Genomic DNA, 21,160 nt, shown 5'->3' on the forward strand with positions numbered 1-21,160 from the left:
TTCAGCTTCTTTATTCAAAGAACAGTCACAGTGAAGGGAAAGAAGAGACTGCATGAAGTTACTCCATGACTAAGTCTGCCTACATGTAGAAAGTAAATACATAGGAAAGGTAAAAAGAAAAACAGAAATCACTATTAAATACAAAATACAGCCCAACTATCCAGGAAACAGCTTGGTTTGGAACCAGATGGATTGGCAAGATTTTGCCATCTGCAAGCCAAATACTCTTATCAAAAAGAATCACTAACACACTGAAAGCACTAGCTGAAAAAAAATACCAGCCCAAACTGGCATTTTAGCAGTGATCAACTCCCCTGTTACAATCTCACCTGTGCTCAGTGCATCCATCTGCTGTAGTTATGGGCAGTGGGATTTCTCTCCCCAGCTCCAAGGCAGTTCCCCACTGCTGTGGCTTCAGCCTCATGCATCCATATGAAAGAACTTTTGACAGAAATGTGCCCAGAGCACCACAGCCAAGTGACTGTCTCAGGTAGAGGTGCTAATACTTCAAAAAGGCTTCAAGTTTACTGTCACAGGGCTGCATCTTTCCTTCTACTGCTCCACAGTAACTTGCCTTCCACTGACAGCTGGTTAAGAGGAGATGCATTGCTGTATCTCCAGGGCTTCTTGCACACTGACCACCAGGAACCCAGAACAGGCATGACCAGTCAGGAGCTCCAAGACCTTTGTTACTGCCCAGTGAAACAAACTGTACTACTGCTGTCAGCCGAGCCAAACAACTGAAACAAATGTTTTTTAAAGCTGCAAGTTGCACAGGTCAACAACAAATCAGCTTTAACTTGTTAGTTGCCTTGGGTACACAGGCAGTAACATCTGAGTTTGATATTCTCTGGGTCGTTAAGGCTCCAAAGGCATCTCATCCCTTCAACAGCTAATTCTTTAGGACCTACTTCTTGAAAATGCCTGATCTTCGTTTTCCACCTTCTCTCACATACAAAAACAGTTAGATTCCTATTCTCTCCAAAAATGCAGCACCCTGTGGATTTAACTCCTAGCACTAGCATATCCTTTAATATCCTTTAAATGTTTCCTCTGGAGTCGTTTAAAGTACAGGTTCAGCACAGCCAAAAATGCCTGCACTCTTCCCCAAAATCACCTTCACTTCCCTCCAGATCATGGTGATCATCATCATCATTACTAGCAATGTAATTTTGTTTCCACTGTCAACCCTCCTCCCTGCACCTAAACTACTTCTGTTTCTCAGTCATGTAACACAATATATTTTTAATCGCATTGCAAATTGAGTTAACAACTACTACTGCTCTGCTCTGCAAATTGAATTAATAATTACTACTACTTCTAAAAGAAAGGCAGATCCTGTTTCTTATCTCCTTCAGGCTTCTTCTGGACACACACATCCCACAAGGACACATTTTCAACTCATCTGCATCTCACTGATGTTTTAAAAAAAGACAAGAAAAATACAGAAAAGTCTGACATTTTCAAGCATTTGATTACAGAATTTTTAATAATACTATCTTAACTAAATTTCTCTATTTACCACAAATATTGCTATTTAAGCATCTGTGATGTCTTCATTAAAAGTTTGAAAGATGTTTTAAGAAAATATTGGTAAGTTAAAAATATTATTAATCATTTATAAGGAGATTGCTGACTTTTTTCATAAATTTTATGTGATCGCTATTTCTGCATTAATTCATTTTATCAAAGAAATAAATCAGTATGCTTGAGTTAATAAGATCTACAAGAATTAACTTTACCAGGGATAATTTGACATAAACAGATGACATCAGCAAGCAGAGTTCTGCTATACAACTTTTCAAAATACAGTCTTGTACTTGGTGTTTTCAATGATAATTTTTCAACTGCAACAAAAAAATTTTGTCAATTATTCCTTTTGGCCAAATGCTAGGTTAAAAAAGGAAACATTCCAAAAGCAAGTTCGATAAAAGTTTACTTGCTTGTTCATTAATAGTTAATAACATTTTTAACCACTGAATGCAAACATGGAATATGAACTAAATTAGCACCGCACTATCTGTGTGTCAGCTGATAGAACTGAGAGATGATTTAGCAGTACTAACAGCTATATGACTACACTTAAAAAAAGTTAAAATCTTTTTTTTTCCAGTAAAACTGGAAAAATCTCCACCATCCCTTATTTTAATACATTTCCATCAAACAACCTTGCTAAAGCTTCCTATGGAAGTGAGTGTGACCTCCACACCTACACATGCCAGTCTGTAACCTCACAGGTAAGGTACTTCAGCCTCAGAATAAAGGACAGTGTAACTTCAAGGATCTTGAAAATATTTTGTAAAACAGTGCAAAGATTACATAGAACAGTGACATTTTAAATAGACTTTTGCTGAACAACTGCTAGACAATGCTCCCAGATCAAATTGTACTCTATGTTTATAAAATAAATCTGTATTGGACTCCAAGAAGACCCCCATCTCTGTCTCAGACAACATACTAAGCTCCATCTCACAAGAGTGACAGGAGCGAGGGAGGAAGAAGACGTGCCTTAAACAAAGAAACCAAGTACAGGAAAAGAGAAGCTTTCTGAAATCCAGAGCTGTGGTCAGAAATGAAAACAAAGTACTTCTACACAGCAGCACCTAAAATTATAAAATACATACCACTTACAACTTTACATTGACATATTATATGTTTTTTTTTGTTCCAAATAAGACGTGAGTGGGTCAAACTGATGTTAAATGTTCACCTCCCTTCCTTTGCATTAAGACTGATATAGGTTTAACCATATTTGTAATTCTTGTCATAAGGATCTTACTTAAAACACAAGCAGATGACACAAATTAAGCTTGCTACACTAGATTTTCCAAACAATAGTCACTGAGCACGTCTGTCCCTAGACAGCTGCGGGACAGCCATGGTGGTTTCCCCATTAACACTAAAGTTAGTGCTGGTTGTTCCAGAGACTGCCCCATCACAGGCTTTGTTTCATTCCAATTCACCTGGTTTTGAGTTACGAGTTCCATGCCTAACTGGCCTTGCAACACAGGTGTTTTTTATTCAGGCAGCAGGAAACAACCTAGGTAAAAGTGGCCAAATAGCACTGCACAATATCCAACTGCCCAGCAGCAAAAGCTGTGTCACAGTTCTCCCTTAGATAAATTTAATCAGTTCTTTGTAGATGGTATCATACATTTTTCTGTTTTGATTCTCTGTTATTCTGTGCCTAGCATGATACTGAATAGTTTATTTACATTACTCATCTCCTAAGGATGACTTCGGTTGTGAGTGACTAAAAGTATTTCCATTTAGTTCCTTGTAAATGCCTTCAAATTCTGTATCTAAACATTTCCTATCTCATTATACCGTACCACAGGCACATTGTAAAGACCTTGATTAACTGGATTTCTTTTACAACAGCCTCACTCCATCATATTAAACTCTGTTCTACTTCATATTTTTCAGGCTTCCACTACCTCTCTTTTTCTCCAATGTAATAAGCTCACATTTTTGCCAGCACTGTAATTTTGCCATAGGAATAACTGCCATAGAATATTCACCTGATTTTTAAATGTTGGTCAACCCACTCAAAAAAAAAAAAAAAAATCAGCTCCCAAGCTGTAGATAGGCTGCAAGACAGTAATTGTGGTTTGCTGAAGCCTAGCCCACATTGTACCATTTCTCTCCTAAAATTAAATGCAAGCCAAATTTCTTGTCTCATGAAAGTACAGCCTTATATCTAGTAGTGCTCCTGGAAAACTAAGTCAGTAATGACTGATGCTAAAAAAGGCACAAATACATTTAACTGGCTTAAATGCACTTATATAAGCCCTAAAACATTCAGGAAAAAAAAAAAAGATCTGGAGAGAACTTAATATCTGCAAGGAGCTTGATGTAGGACAATCAAGTGCTTTTCAAGCCCATTTTAATAATTTTCCTATGACTGAAAGTCGTGAAGAAACACTACAGTTTGACTTTCTAACTTAGTGGGAACATCAATATTAAAGGGAAGAGTTTATTAGAATATTCAAATACACTTACATAACACCAGCATTTGTCTAGTAAAGGATACAACAATACTGAGAGAAAACAACCAAAAGTTCTTTTAATATAATAAAAATTATAAACAAGTTTTATTTGTATTATACAGAAAATATTTCCAGACTAAGCTTGACTTAAGCCAGAGGACATCGAGTGCTGTTCCAGTGAGATAACACCAGGCATTAGAAAATATATCCAAGCTAGCTGTGTGTAGTACCAAAAATACTACCAAAATAACTTTAAAATACACTAAAATACTACCAGATTCATCATAGTAACAACTGTCTTTGCTTCAAAGTTTTTTTCTTGTCTAATAGAACTGAATGGGACAACAGGAATATGATTCCAAGTTACCTAAGACACTGCCCTTATTAGTCTGAAATACGAGTATCATTACTTTGACAAAGCAAGCTATGGCAGTTAGGGAGACCCATACCAAAAACAGTTAAAAATATAAAACTATGTCAGGAATACTACTCATGAAAAAAAACTAAAGAAAGTATGGATGACTAGCATGGCTGCCAACAGTAAAAAGGAAGAGAATATTAATTTTAGAAACCTGAAGTTTTCACTAAGAACTTCACACACTCCAAGAAAAATGTCCAGTGATTTCCTGGGCAACAAATGCAAGTAGTTTCAAATACAAATAAGCACAAAGAGACCAACTATTGCTTGGTTTTTTTGTTTCTTGAATAGTCTATCAGCATGTCAGGTCTACTAATGAGTTTCACTTTCCATCTTCCATCCTGTCAGTTCTCATGGATGCACAGAGTTTGTTTTCATCAGGTTTAGCAAGGCAGAGGGAGCACTTGAAAGCTGGCAAAAAATAGTGTTGAGACTTTTATTTTTTTTCTTTTTCTAAAGAGAAGGATCTTTCAGTAGAAGTAATTGAATTACTTCTTTATTATTGAAGTAATTTGAAGTATCTTTCCACAAAAGTTCCACTTATGGTACATCATAACACTGCTGCATAAAGACACAACTTGAATACTGAGAAAAGAACGTTACTGTGGGTTTTACAGGACTACACAAATAATCATTTAACATCATGTGAACTGCTCTCCCATCAAACAAATCATAGCACGCCTTAATAAACTAGTGTATCATGTAATGCATTTTTTCCTGTTTCAGATTAACACAAAGATACAAATAATTACATACAAATTTTCAACATGCTTTCTTCCTTACCTCTTTAGTGTAAAAGGCAATAATTTTGAACCAATATTTGGAACATATAGCTAATGTTAGAATTTAAGTTCTTTAAAACCTCTGTAAAAAATAACTTTGTCTTACCATGACTATGGGTACTTCCTGGACTGAGACATGGTTGAAGTAACTCTTTGGTTGGAGTAAAATAGCCTTCTTTCCCCTGGTGCTGGTTCATTTTTCCTGGAGTTACAGGCTGGTCATCACTGTTTGTTACCACTGCTGAAATACAAAATGGATGCTCATTCAAAGATGTTATGTGACTGTGCATAGATTTCTATTAAGAACTTCACTGCTGTTTATGAAACTGGTATTCAACTGCTCTGTTGCAAAACATTTCATTCTAAAAACTGAGGTTTTCAAACCAGTTATTTGCTTTGGAGAGGATGGCAGAAAGAAGCCAGTAAGACTGGTCTAAGACATGAGGCAAAAGATGAAAACAAAAATTAGCATGAGGTTGGAAAGGCTGATACTCAATAAAGATACAGCATTGAGCTGTTGCTTATCTCCTGAAATCCTTCTTTTCTTTGCTACTTTGGGATAGCTTTTGGTTTAACTAGCCTCAACTCAGCCAACCCATGAAACAGCTTGCCAGATCAAAGCTGTACAAACATTCCAGAAAGCTAAGATCAGTGTCTGTATATACATCACAAGAAACAAGTCTTAACAATACAAATCATGTACAAATTCTGTCAAGGCAAAGGCTTAAATCAGAAGAGTTACTCTCCTTGAACCTCATCAGTCTGAAAGACTTGTCTGGTGTCCTCCTACCTATTACTAGGATCACCTGGCCAGCCATCCTGTTTTATAGTTTCTGTACATTTCATTAAGCTGCAGACAACAAAACTGTACCTTTTTCATAATCAAAGAATGACTCTGTAACACCTGTTGTGTGAAAACAGATACACTGACAACGTGCTCAAAGAGGGAAACAAGCAATATTTACTAAAGAAAAGACTGGAACTTACAACACAGATGATTTTAAGAGTTCCCAAGCTTTCCTTAAAAGTTCAGCAGAAGATTTGAGTCAAACCAAACAAGTTCTATTCTCTGGATGGACTCTGCAAAGTACAAAGGCCTTCTTAGCTTTATCACTACTCTTATTACAGTAGTGGAAACATTTTGCAGCAAAACCTGGAATGAACACAAAGTGGTATGAAAAAATAAAAAGGTGCTTGAGTGTCCAGAGAAGGGCAAGGAAGATAGTGAAGGGTCTGGAGCACAAGTCTGATGAGGATGGCTGAGGGAGCTGGGGTTGTTTAGCCTGGAGAACAGGGGATTCAGGGTAGACTTTACTGCTCTTTACCACTACCTGAAAGGTGGCTTCTCCCATGCAACAAGTGACAGGACAAGAGGAAACAGCCTCAAGTTGTGGCATGAGAGGTTTAGATTGGATATTAGAAAAAATTTCTTCACCACAAGGCTTCTCAAACATTGGAAGGGGCTGCCCACTTCCAAGAGCATTGGAAGTGTCACCAATCCTGGAAGTATTTAAACGATGTACAGATGTGGCACTTGGGGACCAGCTTTAGTGGTGGACTTGGCCATGCTGGCTTAACAGCAGGACTTGATGATTCTTAAATGTGTTTTCCATCCTAAATGATTCTATGAAGAATGCAAGGATTGCAGTACACCCACCTGTATTATTTTTCTACATCAGATGAGCCAGCTAAAGCTCTGCTCCAGACAAACTATACTCTACGTGAACTGCTGCTGAGGAAAAATATGTGAGGAAATGGACAAGGGAGGTAATGAGCTCATTTTACCAGTTCAGAATTCAAGTCCATCAGTGCCAGAAGATGGTATTTCAAAGTAGTGCCTGATTTTGCCCTTCCTGTTATACCAAACTAGCTGTTTATTGTTCTGCAACTACAAGTAAGGGAAAGGGGGAGCAAGGCACTTGCTGAAGAGACCATACCGCAGAAGGTCTTGTATGTGAAAATAAAAGGGGGTAAGAAAAGAGCTGCTTCACAGGTTTGCACAAAATGGGTCGCTGCAAGGAGAGTGAGCTATACTTGTTTTAAAGATTTAAGGTGTACAGTGCCCTGAAGGAAGACCAGCTTTCACCCAACTAGCTGAAAACTCCTTTTGACAAGCCACTGGCCAGTTAGGTTCTGCAGGGATGGGATTTCTCAGCCTACTGTGCTCTGCAGGTGCCCCCACCAGCCCCTGTGCCACTGCAGCAGGTGACACCGTGGGCTCCACAGCAGGAACTGCACTAGCAACCCTCTCCCGAGTAACCTGTGCAGAAGGATTGTTTGTGAATAGGTACCATGCAGCACTGCTAACTCTTTTTTAAGCTTTGGGAATTCCAAAGGTTCCTTAAAGCTGTCACAATGCAGTAATTTCTCAGGCAGAAGTTGCCAGTAACCCGCAGCATAAGCAAGCTCTGCACACGAGTGTTACTAAAGCATGAGCTACATATAGCAGTGGGGACTTGGTCACACTAATAGGACAATGAGCTTCAAGCTCACTGTAAAATTCATATTCCTTCATTAGGAGTCAATTAGGTCCTGCAACAACTCCTAGAACTGTCAGAAAGGCTCTTTTCCTACCAAACAAAGTTTATGTATCACCTAATATAGAATACCATATGATTAGCACTTCATATGCCCGGGTATTCAAGGTGAACTTCTTAAACGAAGTGAGTTTTTGAGAAATCCCATCTAAAAAGCTGAAGAATGATTGGCAGAAGAGTTTTTAAATCTCCTTTTAAAACAAAGAAGCATAAAAGTACTAAACAAATGGAAATAAATCAATTAAGAACATAACAATTTAGTCACACCATAGCAGCCACTAGGAGGAAGTTCTCCCCCCTCTTGCAAAATGCCTCATCCTAATGTTCAGACATTTGCACTGAGGTGAGGGAGAAGAAAAGGCATTATTTTGGAGAATAAACAACAAATAGTAATAATCAAAGCCTCCTTGTGACTCTTTAGAGGTCACATTTCAATACCAACAGAACTGCTGAGAGCTGAGAAGACATACTTTGTTCATGTTCATCATATGGTCATCAAATTACTAATACAAAAGTTTGTCAGTACAAGTCATACCTTAGAAGAAATATAAATTGGGGTCTTTACAGCCCCTGAATTTATAGGCAAAGCTATGCCAAAAAATCTGGAGAGTCAGATTCCCACTTTTGTTTCTATAATGAGCCTGTGAAAGTGCCTACACCACTGAAAATAGCACAAGGACATCATACTTGGGAAAATGTTTATTACAATTCAATATTGTTTTTTAATGTCTGTAATAAGGTATATCAGCTAAAACCACAGCTTCTGCACAGATTTCTCATAGAAAAAAGAAACAATTTGTACCTGCATAATTCCTTTTTCCACATACACAAACTCTTAATCCCAGGCAAAATTACTCTGCCAATCATACTATCATACTAATGCTCACAAACCAACGGCACCAATAAGTCTTTGGCTGCATGTAAGCCCATACATACATCTGAAATTTTCCCTAGCACCTCACCAGATCCAATCCTGAAGAATTATAGTATATATATAGTATATACACCTGTTCAATTCTGAATATGTAAAATCATTGAAATTAAGGGAACCCCACATAGCACTAGAAATCGACGTGCTCAAAAATAAAACCTTTTTCTGAACCATTATTTTCATATCTTTACTATCTGTACTACAATAGCATTTGAAAGTTTCATTTCAAACTGAGAAAAACAGCTTTTTTTCTCCCAGATAAATAATATAAAACTTTTTTTTTTTCTGGACATTACTGGGAGAGGTGAAGAATAGACTTTTCCCACTAAAAAAATAAAGGCTATGGTAGGGAAACTTTTGGATGAGTGGTATGCCAGGCAAAATACTTTTCCAACAGCAAATTTTCATCACACTTCAACTTCTCAATTATGATATAGAAGAAAACCTATTTATCCCAGCAACTATATGTAAAGATATATGCTAACTACTACGAACATATGTGCAAACATTATGTAGGAGAGAGGAGTCACTTACTTGATAGTCCAGGAGAGTCTCTGTTCTCACCATGATGCTGTGTACACATACAATTGAGGAATGAAGAACAGCAAACATAAAAATCCAGGCCAGGAAGAAGCAAGTGCACAAAAAGCAGCAGCAGCGGGAAAGAAGGACAATGAAAACAGTGTTAGTTCATAACTAAAATACAACATGCACCTCAATGCCAAAGGCAAGACCTCTGCAGTTCAGAAAAGTTGAAGCAACAAATCTGACAAATATGCCTATAGAAAAGCCATTATTAGAAGCCATCATTAGTAAACAGCAACTGCCTCAACCACTTCTTCTGAGTGGAATCTCTCCAGCAGCAATTTGGTGCTCGTACGACTTGATACACAGCATTTTTAAAGAAATTTTAAGCTGGAGTGGTTTCAAAAGACTGAAGCGCTGAAGAAAGCTGAAATAACACAAAATGTTTCCAAAGCCACTCCACTCTCAGAAAAGTGTTTTGGAAAGAAAAAAACCTTTAAAGCCATAAGTAATGTGCAAGCACCTACTAATGCTAGATCCAAGCCTAACTGCTTTTGCATACAAACACAAACTTAGAAGCCACAGATTCAGCTCATCTACAAACACAGGTAACATTTGAAATTGCTTAAGATACAACACAAACTGTGGAGTTTTAAATTTAAGAGGATATTTTATATCTGAATATTTCCATAGAACCAAGTTGCATAGAATTTCTCTCCCACTGCATCCATCAAATGTATAGGCACTAAAGGAGGATAACTACACAGTAATATCCTGTAAGACTTTCTGATATTTCATCTGGAACATTTTTTAAATCCTTGCTAACAAAGACCACAATCAAGGCTAAGATCCCAATGTACTCAGCCATGTACAGATAAAAGACAAATTCTGCTTATGTCTTTAAGGATTTACTGCATTTGAAATCTGTGAATAATAGAAAAGGAAAAAACAAGAATACTGATCAGCAGGAACATTTCCTCCCCAAAAATAAAATAAATCCAAACATGACATATCTTCTATATCCCAAATAAAAAATGTGTGCTCCATAAAGTAGTGAAATCCTCGCTCTGCTTTAAAGAGGATCCAATCTTGCCTCTCTAATCAGGACTTAACAGCAGGAAATGTAAAAAAGAAAAATCATAATCAAAATCTTTGCAAGCAGCAATCTTGTCTTGCACTCCTGACCTCAGAACACTGATTTTTTTTTTATCCCTCACATCTGCCTAAGGGTGTTGAATTGTAAATTGACAGTGCAATGTGCAAATGTGAAGTACTGCAACAAGTATGCAGCAATTGCAGTACACATCATTGGAAAGGTGAGGGAACCCTTCTTTCACAATTCTGCACTTTCTGGAACAGGACTTGACTGATCAGGAAAAACTGAAATAAAATATAAGCACACTTGGCAAATAACCTCCTATTCCTGCCAGAGACTAAATTCAGGTCAAAGAGTGAAGCCCATGAACTTATCAGAACAGGTCTGAGTAGTAGAACATGAAATGTATTCAAGAATTCAATGGCTTTCAAGGCAAAACATTTATTCTTAGTGTACAGATAACATACTGCAGACTAGGAAACAGTCTGCAGACTGGAACTGTCCTACCCTACGCTGATTTTAGATTCAAGAGAACAGCAGCTGACAAGAGAACAAGAAGCCTGCAGAAACTATACAGAGATCCAGCAGCTGACTGAAGGACTGGGAGAACAGCTACTCAGCACTGAGCTGCTTTAGTGGTCACTGGGAGTTGGACAGCAAGAGAATGGAACTGGAAAAATACACTGTGAACAAACACAGAGGATCGGAGGTACCTGAGCTCAGCCAGATGCTCACTCACAGTGCATTACTTACGTGTGCAGGAAACAAGAGGGAAAAGGCAGCACAGCAGGTCCTGTCTCACAGCCTGCCCTGCAAGCAGCCCTGGCCAAGATACAATGTGACACCAGAGAGCAGGGCAGCCTGTCACCCGAGATGGCAATGCAGGGGCTTTTCATGTAAATATTTTAGCATTGCATAGTTAATCCTATGAACTGGTACAAACAGCTCCTATGCCAGAGGCTGAAACACAAGCCTGTCTAATTCTGTCCTCTATCGTCTCCAACTGACATTCTGTTTACACACCAAACTCCCTCTGTTGCTGGTCAACCGCCTCTCTTCATCAGAGGTACTTGGGTCTGTGTATTTACCTAAAACCTGTAGAATACATATTTCTAATCATTGGTGCCAGATGTTAAGGCACTGCAATGAGACTGTTTTGGCCAAAAAGACCTTTTCATTTTCCAATGGCCTGTTGCACCTCTATCACCTGCAATTCATATTGCTGCAGACTCAGTTCCGAACAACTAAGGGAACAATACACGACCATTTTACTACTTCAGGGTTTTCTCTGAAAAGAATGCTCTCAGGACATTCCTGTCCATCCCCACCAACAATTCTTATTCTAAATCGACAAAATTAAGAGAAACATACAGATATTCCCAGAGGCACAGCCTAGCCTTAGTTTCACATTATATAATTGATCACTTTGATTACAGATTACAGAACAAGTCCTCTGACAGGTTCTCAAAGTTATGTGAGCAATTTTATTTCTACAGAGGCACAATTACTTTAAAATTTAGCACCCAAAACACATGAAGCCTAGTCCTCCTCCCAGTAAAGTTTTTGACTAAGACTTAGAAGTAAAACCAGCAATATAAATCCAGCAATATAAAGCATCACATGAGACAGGAGCTGTAATTGCTTTTATACAAAGGCAGCTTATGTGCTTCAAAAGAGCACTGTTTTTAGATGCTCATTGCTCAGAAATAAAGCTTATAACAACTGCTGCTAAACTTTAAGTTCTATCTGCCAAGTTCTTCTGAAAAACAAAATCCTTTTCCTGTTGAATATTAGGGTAAAAGCAAAAGCATATGTCACACTAGCATGTGTGAATCTCTTATCGCAAAAGTCTTTTTTAAAAAAATGTTTTTACAATCAAAACATACAGGTAAATTTTTAATAGTTTAAATGAACATTCTAAAGCCAAGTTTAAGTTTTCATGTTGTTGAAGACAGACCGTCCCTGAAGGCAGTCTCTGATAAGTGTAAACCATTGAAATTAATCCAGTTAGATTAAATTCAGGACCACTGACCCAACCTACAAATCTGATCAATAAAAATGATTCAATACTTCTAGACTTTTATGTCTGTTGATGTATTAAGTAACAAGGACTGATACTGACTGTTACAAGTTCTATCCCAGGCAAATTATTTATCAAATTTATGTCTCCGCAAAAATGAGAAGTGACTAAAATTGCTAAAAAAATATTTCAGAAAAGAATGGTTTATACCATACATTTCCATGTAATGTTCTAAGTTCTGGGGAAGTGAGACTTGATTAAATTATTATTTTACAGAAAAGTAGACAAAAACTGTTCTCAAACAAGAACTCAGAGCATCTATTATTTTGCACTGTTTTAATGGTGTCAGACTACAATAATAGTTTGCTGAGCTGTCACAGCCTTTGTCTTGAAATTTATATTCAGTACATATCAACCTCATTGTTAGACAGAAGAACATTTAATATGAGACTTTTCTCTGTATACTGATTCTGGAAAAGAAAAAGCACAGCATTAAGGCCTATCATCTCCTTATCTTTTGTTCTTTAATAAGCCAGTCAAAAAAGCAAATTAGAATGCTGACACCTCTAAAAAAGGTTTTTTTAGATACCTCCTAGAAACATCCCAGAGGACCTAAAAGTGGAGAAAAATTTTGCTCAGTATTCCTTATGCACATTACAACACACGTGTTTCATTAATTTTATCGTGACAATGAAACTTTAAAAAAAAGAAAAAACCGAGACAAACAGATTGCACCTAAAAGTCTGGAATACTGAAAAATTTTAAACATGATTTCAAAAAATATTAAGTTTCTGGGAAGTGTCAGGATTTACATTGACTAAAGGTCTTCAAAACTACTGGGTCAATCTCTCTTAAAATACATATGGTATTTTCAATATTTAATTTTCACTTCTTTTACTATGATATACACTAGGCTGTATATTAGACTACCAAATAAGCTTTCAAAAATGTTTTTAACACCTGCAGCGCAACACACAAAACTTGACATTGTAACTGCAATTTAGACAGACAATTACCCCACTGGCTGATATTTTCATAAGAAATGCTTAGAGTAGCCTATTACAATACACCAACAGTTAAAAAAAAATTATTCTGAGATGACACTTCAGAAGCACATAGGATGAAAGGCAATCTATCCTTACACTTAGCATTCTTCCAAATCAGTCTTGGTAAAACAGAGACTCATTTTGAGGTACTTTTTTAAGATCATGCTATTCTGAAGGAATGTCACAAAAAGAAAAGTAGCACATCTTACATTACTTTGAAGTGTTTTGTAAACTGGTACTTTTTTATATATTTTGAGGAAACAAGGAGCACAGCAACTGAACTGACAGCATATTAAAATACCCTACAGCACAATTGGCAGCCGATACTCCTAAGTATGCTACATCTGGGATATAAATGCATGCGCCACACAGCAAACCAATGAATTTGTTCATTACAGAAAAAAGCCAAGAATTTTCTTTACACACTGCAAAACAGTTTGTTTCCAAACTCACCACTTAAGACAAAAACAGTAGTAAAACATTTGATCAAGTTAATAGCTCCATGTAGTAGCTGAGTATCACAAATAAAGTTTGTCAGTAATGAGTTGTTAAATTTGACCGTCACCTCAGTCACAGAAAAACACATCCTATTTTGCATTTGGAAGGCAGTGCTTTGGAAACTATAAAACATTTCCTTCTTCAGCTATTAAAGCACTTCTATATGACACAGCTTGTGGAAAAACTAAACTCTTAAATAATTTCAACATTAATGATGAAGTTCGATAGCACACACTAGCCTTTCCTGTTTTTAAATTGTGATTAGAAAGAGCTTCATTGCCTCAAAAATTTTATAATCAGTACACATTATCAACTCTTACACCTCAGATTACTCTGATAGCATTAAATTATCACTTTTTTCTGTCTTTTCTGCTCCTCATTCCACCAAGAAGTACATTATTTTTTCTATTGCCCATAGTCACTAACTAACAAAGTCCCAGTTAGACTGAGAGGAACACCTTTTTCATTTGGGACTCTGAGACAAAATACAAAAATCAAATCCAAAGTCTAAAAGCTTTTTGACATTCAGCCCTCCTGCCATGAGAATTTAGTATATGATACATGACACTACATAACATTCCAAATGCATTCACCAGAAAAGTATCAATTCAAAGTGAAGGGGAACAGCTTCAGGTCTTTCAACCCTCTCCCTGCAAAAGCATCTTCACATTCATCTCATTGCACAAAGGCACACTTAAGTTACTCACTGAATTTCTATCCAGCTCCCCATCAACCGGAACGTTCTCCATGTCGAGTGGGCCTGTTCTCTGTCTCTATCAGTTAGAGTTCTTCCATCCTGCTACTCAAACTCCTAGAGAAGAAAAGAAAAATGTAACAATTTAATTCCAAGGGCTGAAATCCAGTAGACAACCATACTTTCTCCTCCCTCAGTTTTAAGAGGCTAAATAGTCTCACATGGTAACAATCTCTGTGTTTTACAGTACCTTGCAAAACCTGAACATTTACCCAAAGAAATCAGCTTAGGAATCGAGAGAATAGTTTCAGATAAAATGGCCAAAACAATAAGTACTCACAGAGACAAGCACTTACTTCTACAAATAAGGAAGAGTTATGCAAAAAAAAGAAACCCACAGGTTTTGCCCTGTATTTCCCGTTGTTCCATAGTTCCCAGCAACACGCCGCTCCCCCCTACAGGTATGCGCACACCAACTGTTTGGGTACAAAACAAAGCTATTCTGGAACAGCCAGAGTTGAGGTCTTCCCAGCATAACTCCAGAAACAGCCATGTATTGCTTTGCAGAACCAAAACACAAAAATTAAATAATATGTGCAAGCCAGCACCTTCTGTGGCACAGCAGGCACTCCTCAGGGGATCACCACACACAGCGAGAAAGCAATGCCTCATTCTCTAGGCATTTCCTACTTACTTTTTTTTGCAAGAGAATGAAACCTACAATGAATCTTAGTATTCACAGCTTATTTAAAGTCATTAGCGAGACAAGCACACACCCTGGAATCAAGCAAAACTTGATGGAAAAAAAGTCCTTTAAGCATTGATTTGTTAAGCAAGTTTCAGGAGAGGTGCAGATCAAACTGGGATGCCTACTGAGGTGTCCAGCTACAGCCCATAGCTCTGTCTCTGTCCAAGACCTCCATCCAAGAGGACAGCAGAGGATGAGGGGGCTGTGCTTACCTGTTCAGGACAGTGCAGTCGGCATCGGCAGGGACAGAGCCCTGTGCTCCCACCCTGCCCAGAGCCGGGCTCACTCTGCCCTTCCCGCCAGCCACAGCAAGTGCTTCAGCACAGAATTAGCCCAAGGACAATTTTCTTCTTTCCTTTTGTCTTGGGTGGGGTGAGGGGGCAGGAAGCAGCTAAAAAACTCAATTGCTAAACCAACACTTGTGCAAGAGCAGGGGTAGCATGGAGATGGTGTTTTTCTACTCTATAATGTTTGCAAATTGTGCTTAGTCTATGCATCAAGGTAATGACAAATTTTAGTAAAAAAACAGATTTACTGAAGACAGAAGGGTGAGGTGGGAAGACACATCACAGTCCCTGCAGGGAACCTGAGGAATATCCTGAATGCAGGAGGATGGGAGAAAGGCAAACAGATAACCAGAATACACAGGATCTTCTGGTTCAAAGTCTGTCTCAGGAAATAGACACTCATGAAAACAAATCTCACTAAAAAGAATAACCATTTATTCTACTGCTTTCCATGTTTTATTATAACTGAGTTTTGGGTTTGTATTATGTAAAGCAAGTTAGAATTTTCCCTCAGGAAAAAACATAGAGTATTAATTCACTCTAGATAATTACTATAACATATGCCAGCAAACCACAAAAGGAACCATTAAAAAATAGTTTAACAAAACGACTGTGTGCTAACAAAATTACAAAGTTAGAAGTTTTCTATGACTTAGTCCAATGAACTGAGGAGGACCTTGCTCAAGCGCCTGAGTGATTAACTGAAGTGGCACATAATTGGGAAGCATGGCTAGATACTCTCACATAAATTAGAAACAGTAGACATCTGAAAGGAGATGACTACAAGTTATTAATTTGCATTAATAAAAGGAAAGATGCCATTACCACAGAAAGAGGAATTCCCCCTGAAGCTCTGTTTCCAGAGCAGCAAGCACTGCAACCCTTACCTTCCACACCCAAGCATGAGATGCAGACCTGGGTGATGATTTCTGATGTCTGTTGCTTGTCATCTCTCCCCCCCCACATCCATTTTAGGTTCTCTTATTAGTAGGAAATTCTTATTAGTAGGAAACCAGACTGCATGCATATTCAATCTGCAGAAACACCAAACTCTTTTAAACAGGATGAAAAATGAGTGGCATTACAAACAGATGTGAGCACTGCTATTTAAAGCAGGTTTTCAGCTTTTTTTAGTTACACAAACTTGTAACCATACCCAAGTTATCAGAACGAACAGATCTTTGCCGACAGGAACATTCAGCCTAAAACACTTTTAACACATTTTTATATTTAACATTTTTTAACTCTTTATTTTTATTGTCAATGCTCCTGGTGTATTCTGCTCCTCCATCTGCTCACATGATAACAGCCTTCCTTATCTTCATCTCAAGAGCAGCATCAGACAGGTACCCTATGGTCTAATTCTTAGCATTCATGATCACCTGTGGTCCCAAAGACTCAATGCAGCATGCTCCTAAAGGCTGCAGAAAAGTTTTCTGGGAAAAGGAAGGAAAAAATTCTACCTGCTCCTGTTTAAACAGTAAAGCAGGTGCAGAAATGGTTAAGGACTACCTTCCCCCAAGCTGTTTAGCTTATGAGTAGACAGCCAGCTTGCCTTATTTTTCTTGGCAAAATGAAGGCTGAAAGTGAACAATACTGCTTCTGTTATATGCCAAAATAAATACAAAGGAAGGAAAAGGGCTCTCTCAGCAAAAGGATATTGCCAAAGAGTCAAGTAAGTATGAAATTGGAGAACAGATTTATTTTGAAAATTACAAAATACTTGTAACCATCTGAGACCCAAGGCTTTGAAACAATTTTCCAACCAATGTAGGGAAGGGGAATTTTCTTATTTGTAAATGCAGCCAGGTTACTATGAAGGGCCTTTTCTACTTTAGCTAATCCAACCATTAGATTTGAAGATACAACCCCAAACGTATCATTTTACTGATCTAGGGGTTTTTCTAGCTTTTGGGGAATGTTCATGACATGCTTTTGCTGCTCTCTGTTACATTCACAAGTGTTTGCAGTTTGGTCAGCTTGAGGTTTTAATTAACAAATGCTCCTTCACAATCTTAATTCTTAAAAGTTTAAGTGTTCAGGAGGGTACACGCAAAATGAAATTATTTGAAAATAACTGTATAATGAAAGCCAGCTAGCCAGCTATTTTTCCTTTATAGACATTGGAAACAATCAGGCACACACAAGGGTATTACTTCCTTTAGAGCACTGTACCAATCAGACAAATCCTGCCACTAAATAAGCTCTTTCTCTCCAACTGTGAAGAAGGTTGAACAAGTCAAAAATGTATCTTTTAAAGCAGAAAGGAAATGTTTTCCTCTTATCACACAATCCATAACCTGTCCTGGACACTTGTAGTCCATCATATTTTTGCTGATGACACCAAACTGTGTGGTGCAGCTGACAAGCTGGAGGGAAGGGGTGCCATCCAGAGGACCTTGGCACACTTCAGAGTTGGGTCTGTGTGAACCTCAGGACATCAGTTCAACAAGGCCAGGTGCAAGATCCTGCACCTGAGCTGGGGCTATCCCCAGGACAAATACTTGCAAGCACAAATACCCAAGGCTGGGTGGAGAATGGGTTGAGAATTTCCTTTTCCTGAGAAAAAGGTATTGGGGATACTGGTGGATGAAAACTAGACGACTCAGCAACATCTGCTTGCAGCCCAGAAAGACAATGTATCCTGGGCTACATTAAAAAAAGCATGGTCAGCAGGTCAGTCCACCAGGTCATTCACAGATCTACTCCACTTTCACAATGTTTATATTTGATATTAGAAAGAAATTGTTTACTGTGAGGGTGGTGAGGCACTGCAACAGACTGCCCAGAGAAGCTGTGGATGCCCCATCCCTGGAAATGTTCAAGGCCAGGTTGGATGGGGCTTTGAGCAACCTGGTCTAGTGAAAGATACCCCTGTCCATGGCAGGGACATTGGAGCTAGATAATTTTTTAAAGGCCTTTCCAACACAAACCATTCTGGGGTTCCATGGTTTTAACAGATTGTTTCAGTTACTGGTAGTTTTTGTAACAATTTGGTTTTCAGTTCATTGGACCTTGAGCATTGGAAAATCCTCCTTAGGTCTCCCACAGAAGTAAAGAAAAATATGCATCAATGAAAGCTACTACTCTGCATGAACAGGATCTTTTCTAACTACTGACACACATGCATGCTGAAAAGTCCTATAGGAAGAGGTAAGAAGACAACTCCCATTATTAAAAAAATAATTTCAAAAGCCATAAAATGGATGTCTCAGTACTATGCTGTTACCCAATATTCTCTTAGATATAGTTACATAAACCACAGATCAAAAGCAGCACAACTTAGGTGCCTTGGCCATGAGAGAAACTGTGGTAGCAAGCTTTTGTTCAGTCCTGTAGAGATCAGTGGATATGGCATTGTTCTGCATTGATTTACATTCTCTGTGTTAACCAGATTACATAAGCTTTTATTGCAGGGTATGTTTAACTAGATAAAGGGGTTATTAGGCAATGCAAGGCCCTTTTTCTGCCAGCAAAACAAGAACTCATCACCAAACATATTTGTTCTAGGCAGAAGAGAGTTTAGCCCTGACACTGTGGCAGTAATACCCTACTGGTGGTATATTTATAACATTAAATTATAATCCAATTCACAAATCCAATTCCTCCCCTTCTCCCACACAAAATTAGCTTCAGTTCAAACACTTCACTAAATCTGGAGGGTTTCATCAAGAGTCCCCACTGTCCCCACACAAATTCCTGAATTTCAGCTAAGGTGCAGCAACAAAGTGCAAGTGGTAGAGATGACCCCTGAATCTAACACATTTTCTTTTTAGCTAATGACCAAGTTTCTTGAACACCTGCATAGTGCATTATAGAGGCAGGTTTTAGCTATCTTCCTAAGGACCATGCCCTAGGGTCCTTAGACCCTGCAGTACTGTTTTGTGACCTGTTACAGTATCCCAGAACGATCCCACACTCCAGCACCAAACCTCAGGGCAAGCCCAGCCTCGCAGTGCCCTGCCACTGGCTGCTGCCTCCTGACCCAGCCTTTCCAGGGGGGAATTGCTCTCCTGGGCTCTGACCTCCAAACTGACCTGAACTCTGCTGGATGCCTGCCTTCTTTCCCTAAAGCCTCAAAGAAGTAGAAGCATTTGAATTGCCCAAGATGAGTATCAGATAAGAATATACTGTAATTTTTCTTTTAAGATGACACAAGCATAACAATACATTGACTTTAAGGATCAACGTGGCAGCAAGCAAGGGCAAGGCACACGAGGAGAAAAGAAAACTAGCTGTTTACATTGATGTCAAGAAGGATAAAAATGCACCTAGGCCCTTGCTGGAAAGCAGAGTCAAACAGCACCAAAGAAATGCTATTCCACAGAAAATCAGAGAATGGTCCAGGTTAGGCAAAGACCTCTGAAGGTCACATTGCCCAAGTCCCCCCTTTGCAGAAGGATGTCTAGACAGCTTTTGAATATCTCCAAGGATGAGGACTACATAAACGCCCTGGCCAACCTGTGCCAGTCCTTGGTCACCCCTCCAAGTCAAAAAGTGTTCCCGATGCTGGGATGGAACTCCCTGTGTTTCTGTTTGTACCCACTGCCTGTTGTATCATCACTGAGCACCACTGGAAAGAACCTGTATCTGTGACTTTTACACCCTCCCTTCAGGTATTTATATACATCAATGAGTTCACCCTGAGCCTTCTCTTCTCCAGTCTAAACAGACCCAACTCTTCCAGCCTTTCCTCACACAAGAGATGATCCAGGCCTTTGACCACGTTCACAGCCCTTCACTGGACTCTCTCCCGTACATCCACATCCCCCCATATTCAGGAGCCCTGAACTGTACCCAACAGCCCAGATGTGAACTCAACAATGCTGAGTAGAGAGGAAGGATCACTATTCTCAACCTGCTGGCAATGCTTTCTCTAAAGCATTCAGGAGCACCATGCATCTTCTTTATGGCAAGGGCATGTTACTGACTCATGTTCAGCTACCTGTCAGGACAACCAGGTGAACTCCAGGTAAGCAGTTTTAGAATGTCCACAAGAAAGTTAAGGTAACACTCTTGACCGAGGTATCTAAGTGCTAAAACAAACCAAAAAGAACAAACTTCCTATATGTTAAGATGTAACTATAGCAGTTATAGCTAGCTATAACTCCTAAGAGGTATAGGATCAGTTTCAAGAGATTAAAGGAAATCTGTACCCCAAATCTAACTAGGGTGATCAAACCAAGGCTCTCAAAAAATCTGAGTGTCTTTCAGACTGTCCTATGACTGCTGAAGGCACTTTCACTTTGCTCCATGCAGCAGAGGAGCAGCAATAGCACAGAAGGTAGCCTGCCTTACTCTCAAGGCTCTTTGAATGCAGTGCATCAGAGGAAGAGAAACCTTCTGGTTGTAGCACAAGGCCACAGATCATCTTTCTCAGCTAACAAGTCTGCACACCAAGTACACTTCATTATCAAGCTACAGATCAGGCCAGCTTCTTGCACGTGACACAGTGCCACTGCATGCCAAGTACCCTGTGTTTGTTGAGATCAGTTCCAAGAAAGCAGAAACTGAAGCAAAGTTACTAGTAAAAATGGAGGAGAGGCAACAGGGTCAAAAAAAACAGTAAAAGATCAGGTAAACAAAGAA

At 38.7% G+C, this 21,160-nt stretch overlaps 1 protein-coding gene across 4 annotated transcripts in view; it reads right to left on the reverse strand.

The window, feature by feature from the left end:
• OSBPL8 (oxysterol binding protein like 8) overlaps nt 1–21,160 on the reverse strand; it is an 83,627-nt gene that overhangs the window by 40,116 nt on the left and 22,351 nt on the right. Inside the window, exons 1-4 of one of the 4 annotated variants that reach the window (XM_084206905.1) lie at nt 14,550–14,651; nt 9,192–9,228; nt 6,177–6,269; nt 5,296–5,427 (exon numbers count right to left, since the gene is read on the reverse strand). In XM_084206905.1, coding sequence (XP_084063031.1) covers nt 5,296–5,386 — 91 coding nt within the window. In that variant the 5' untranslated portion in view covers nt 5,387–5,427; nt 6,177–6,269; nt 9,192–9,228; nt 14,550–14,651. Of the gene's footprint in view, nt 1–5,295; nt 5,431–6,176; nt 6,270–9,191; nt 9,229–14,549; nt 14,656–21,160 lie in introns of those variants that run through there. The other 3 variants (XM_084206903.1, XM_084206902.1, XM_084206904.1) reach the window with 3 other exon arrangements.

Source organism: Fringilla coelebs, assembly GCF_963513975.1.
Source record: "Fringilla coelebs genome assembly, chromosome: 5".
Taxonomy (NCBI): Eukaryota; Metazoa; Chordata; class Aves; order Passeriformes; family Fringillidae; genus Fringilla; species Fringilla coelebs.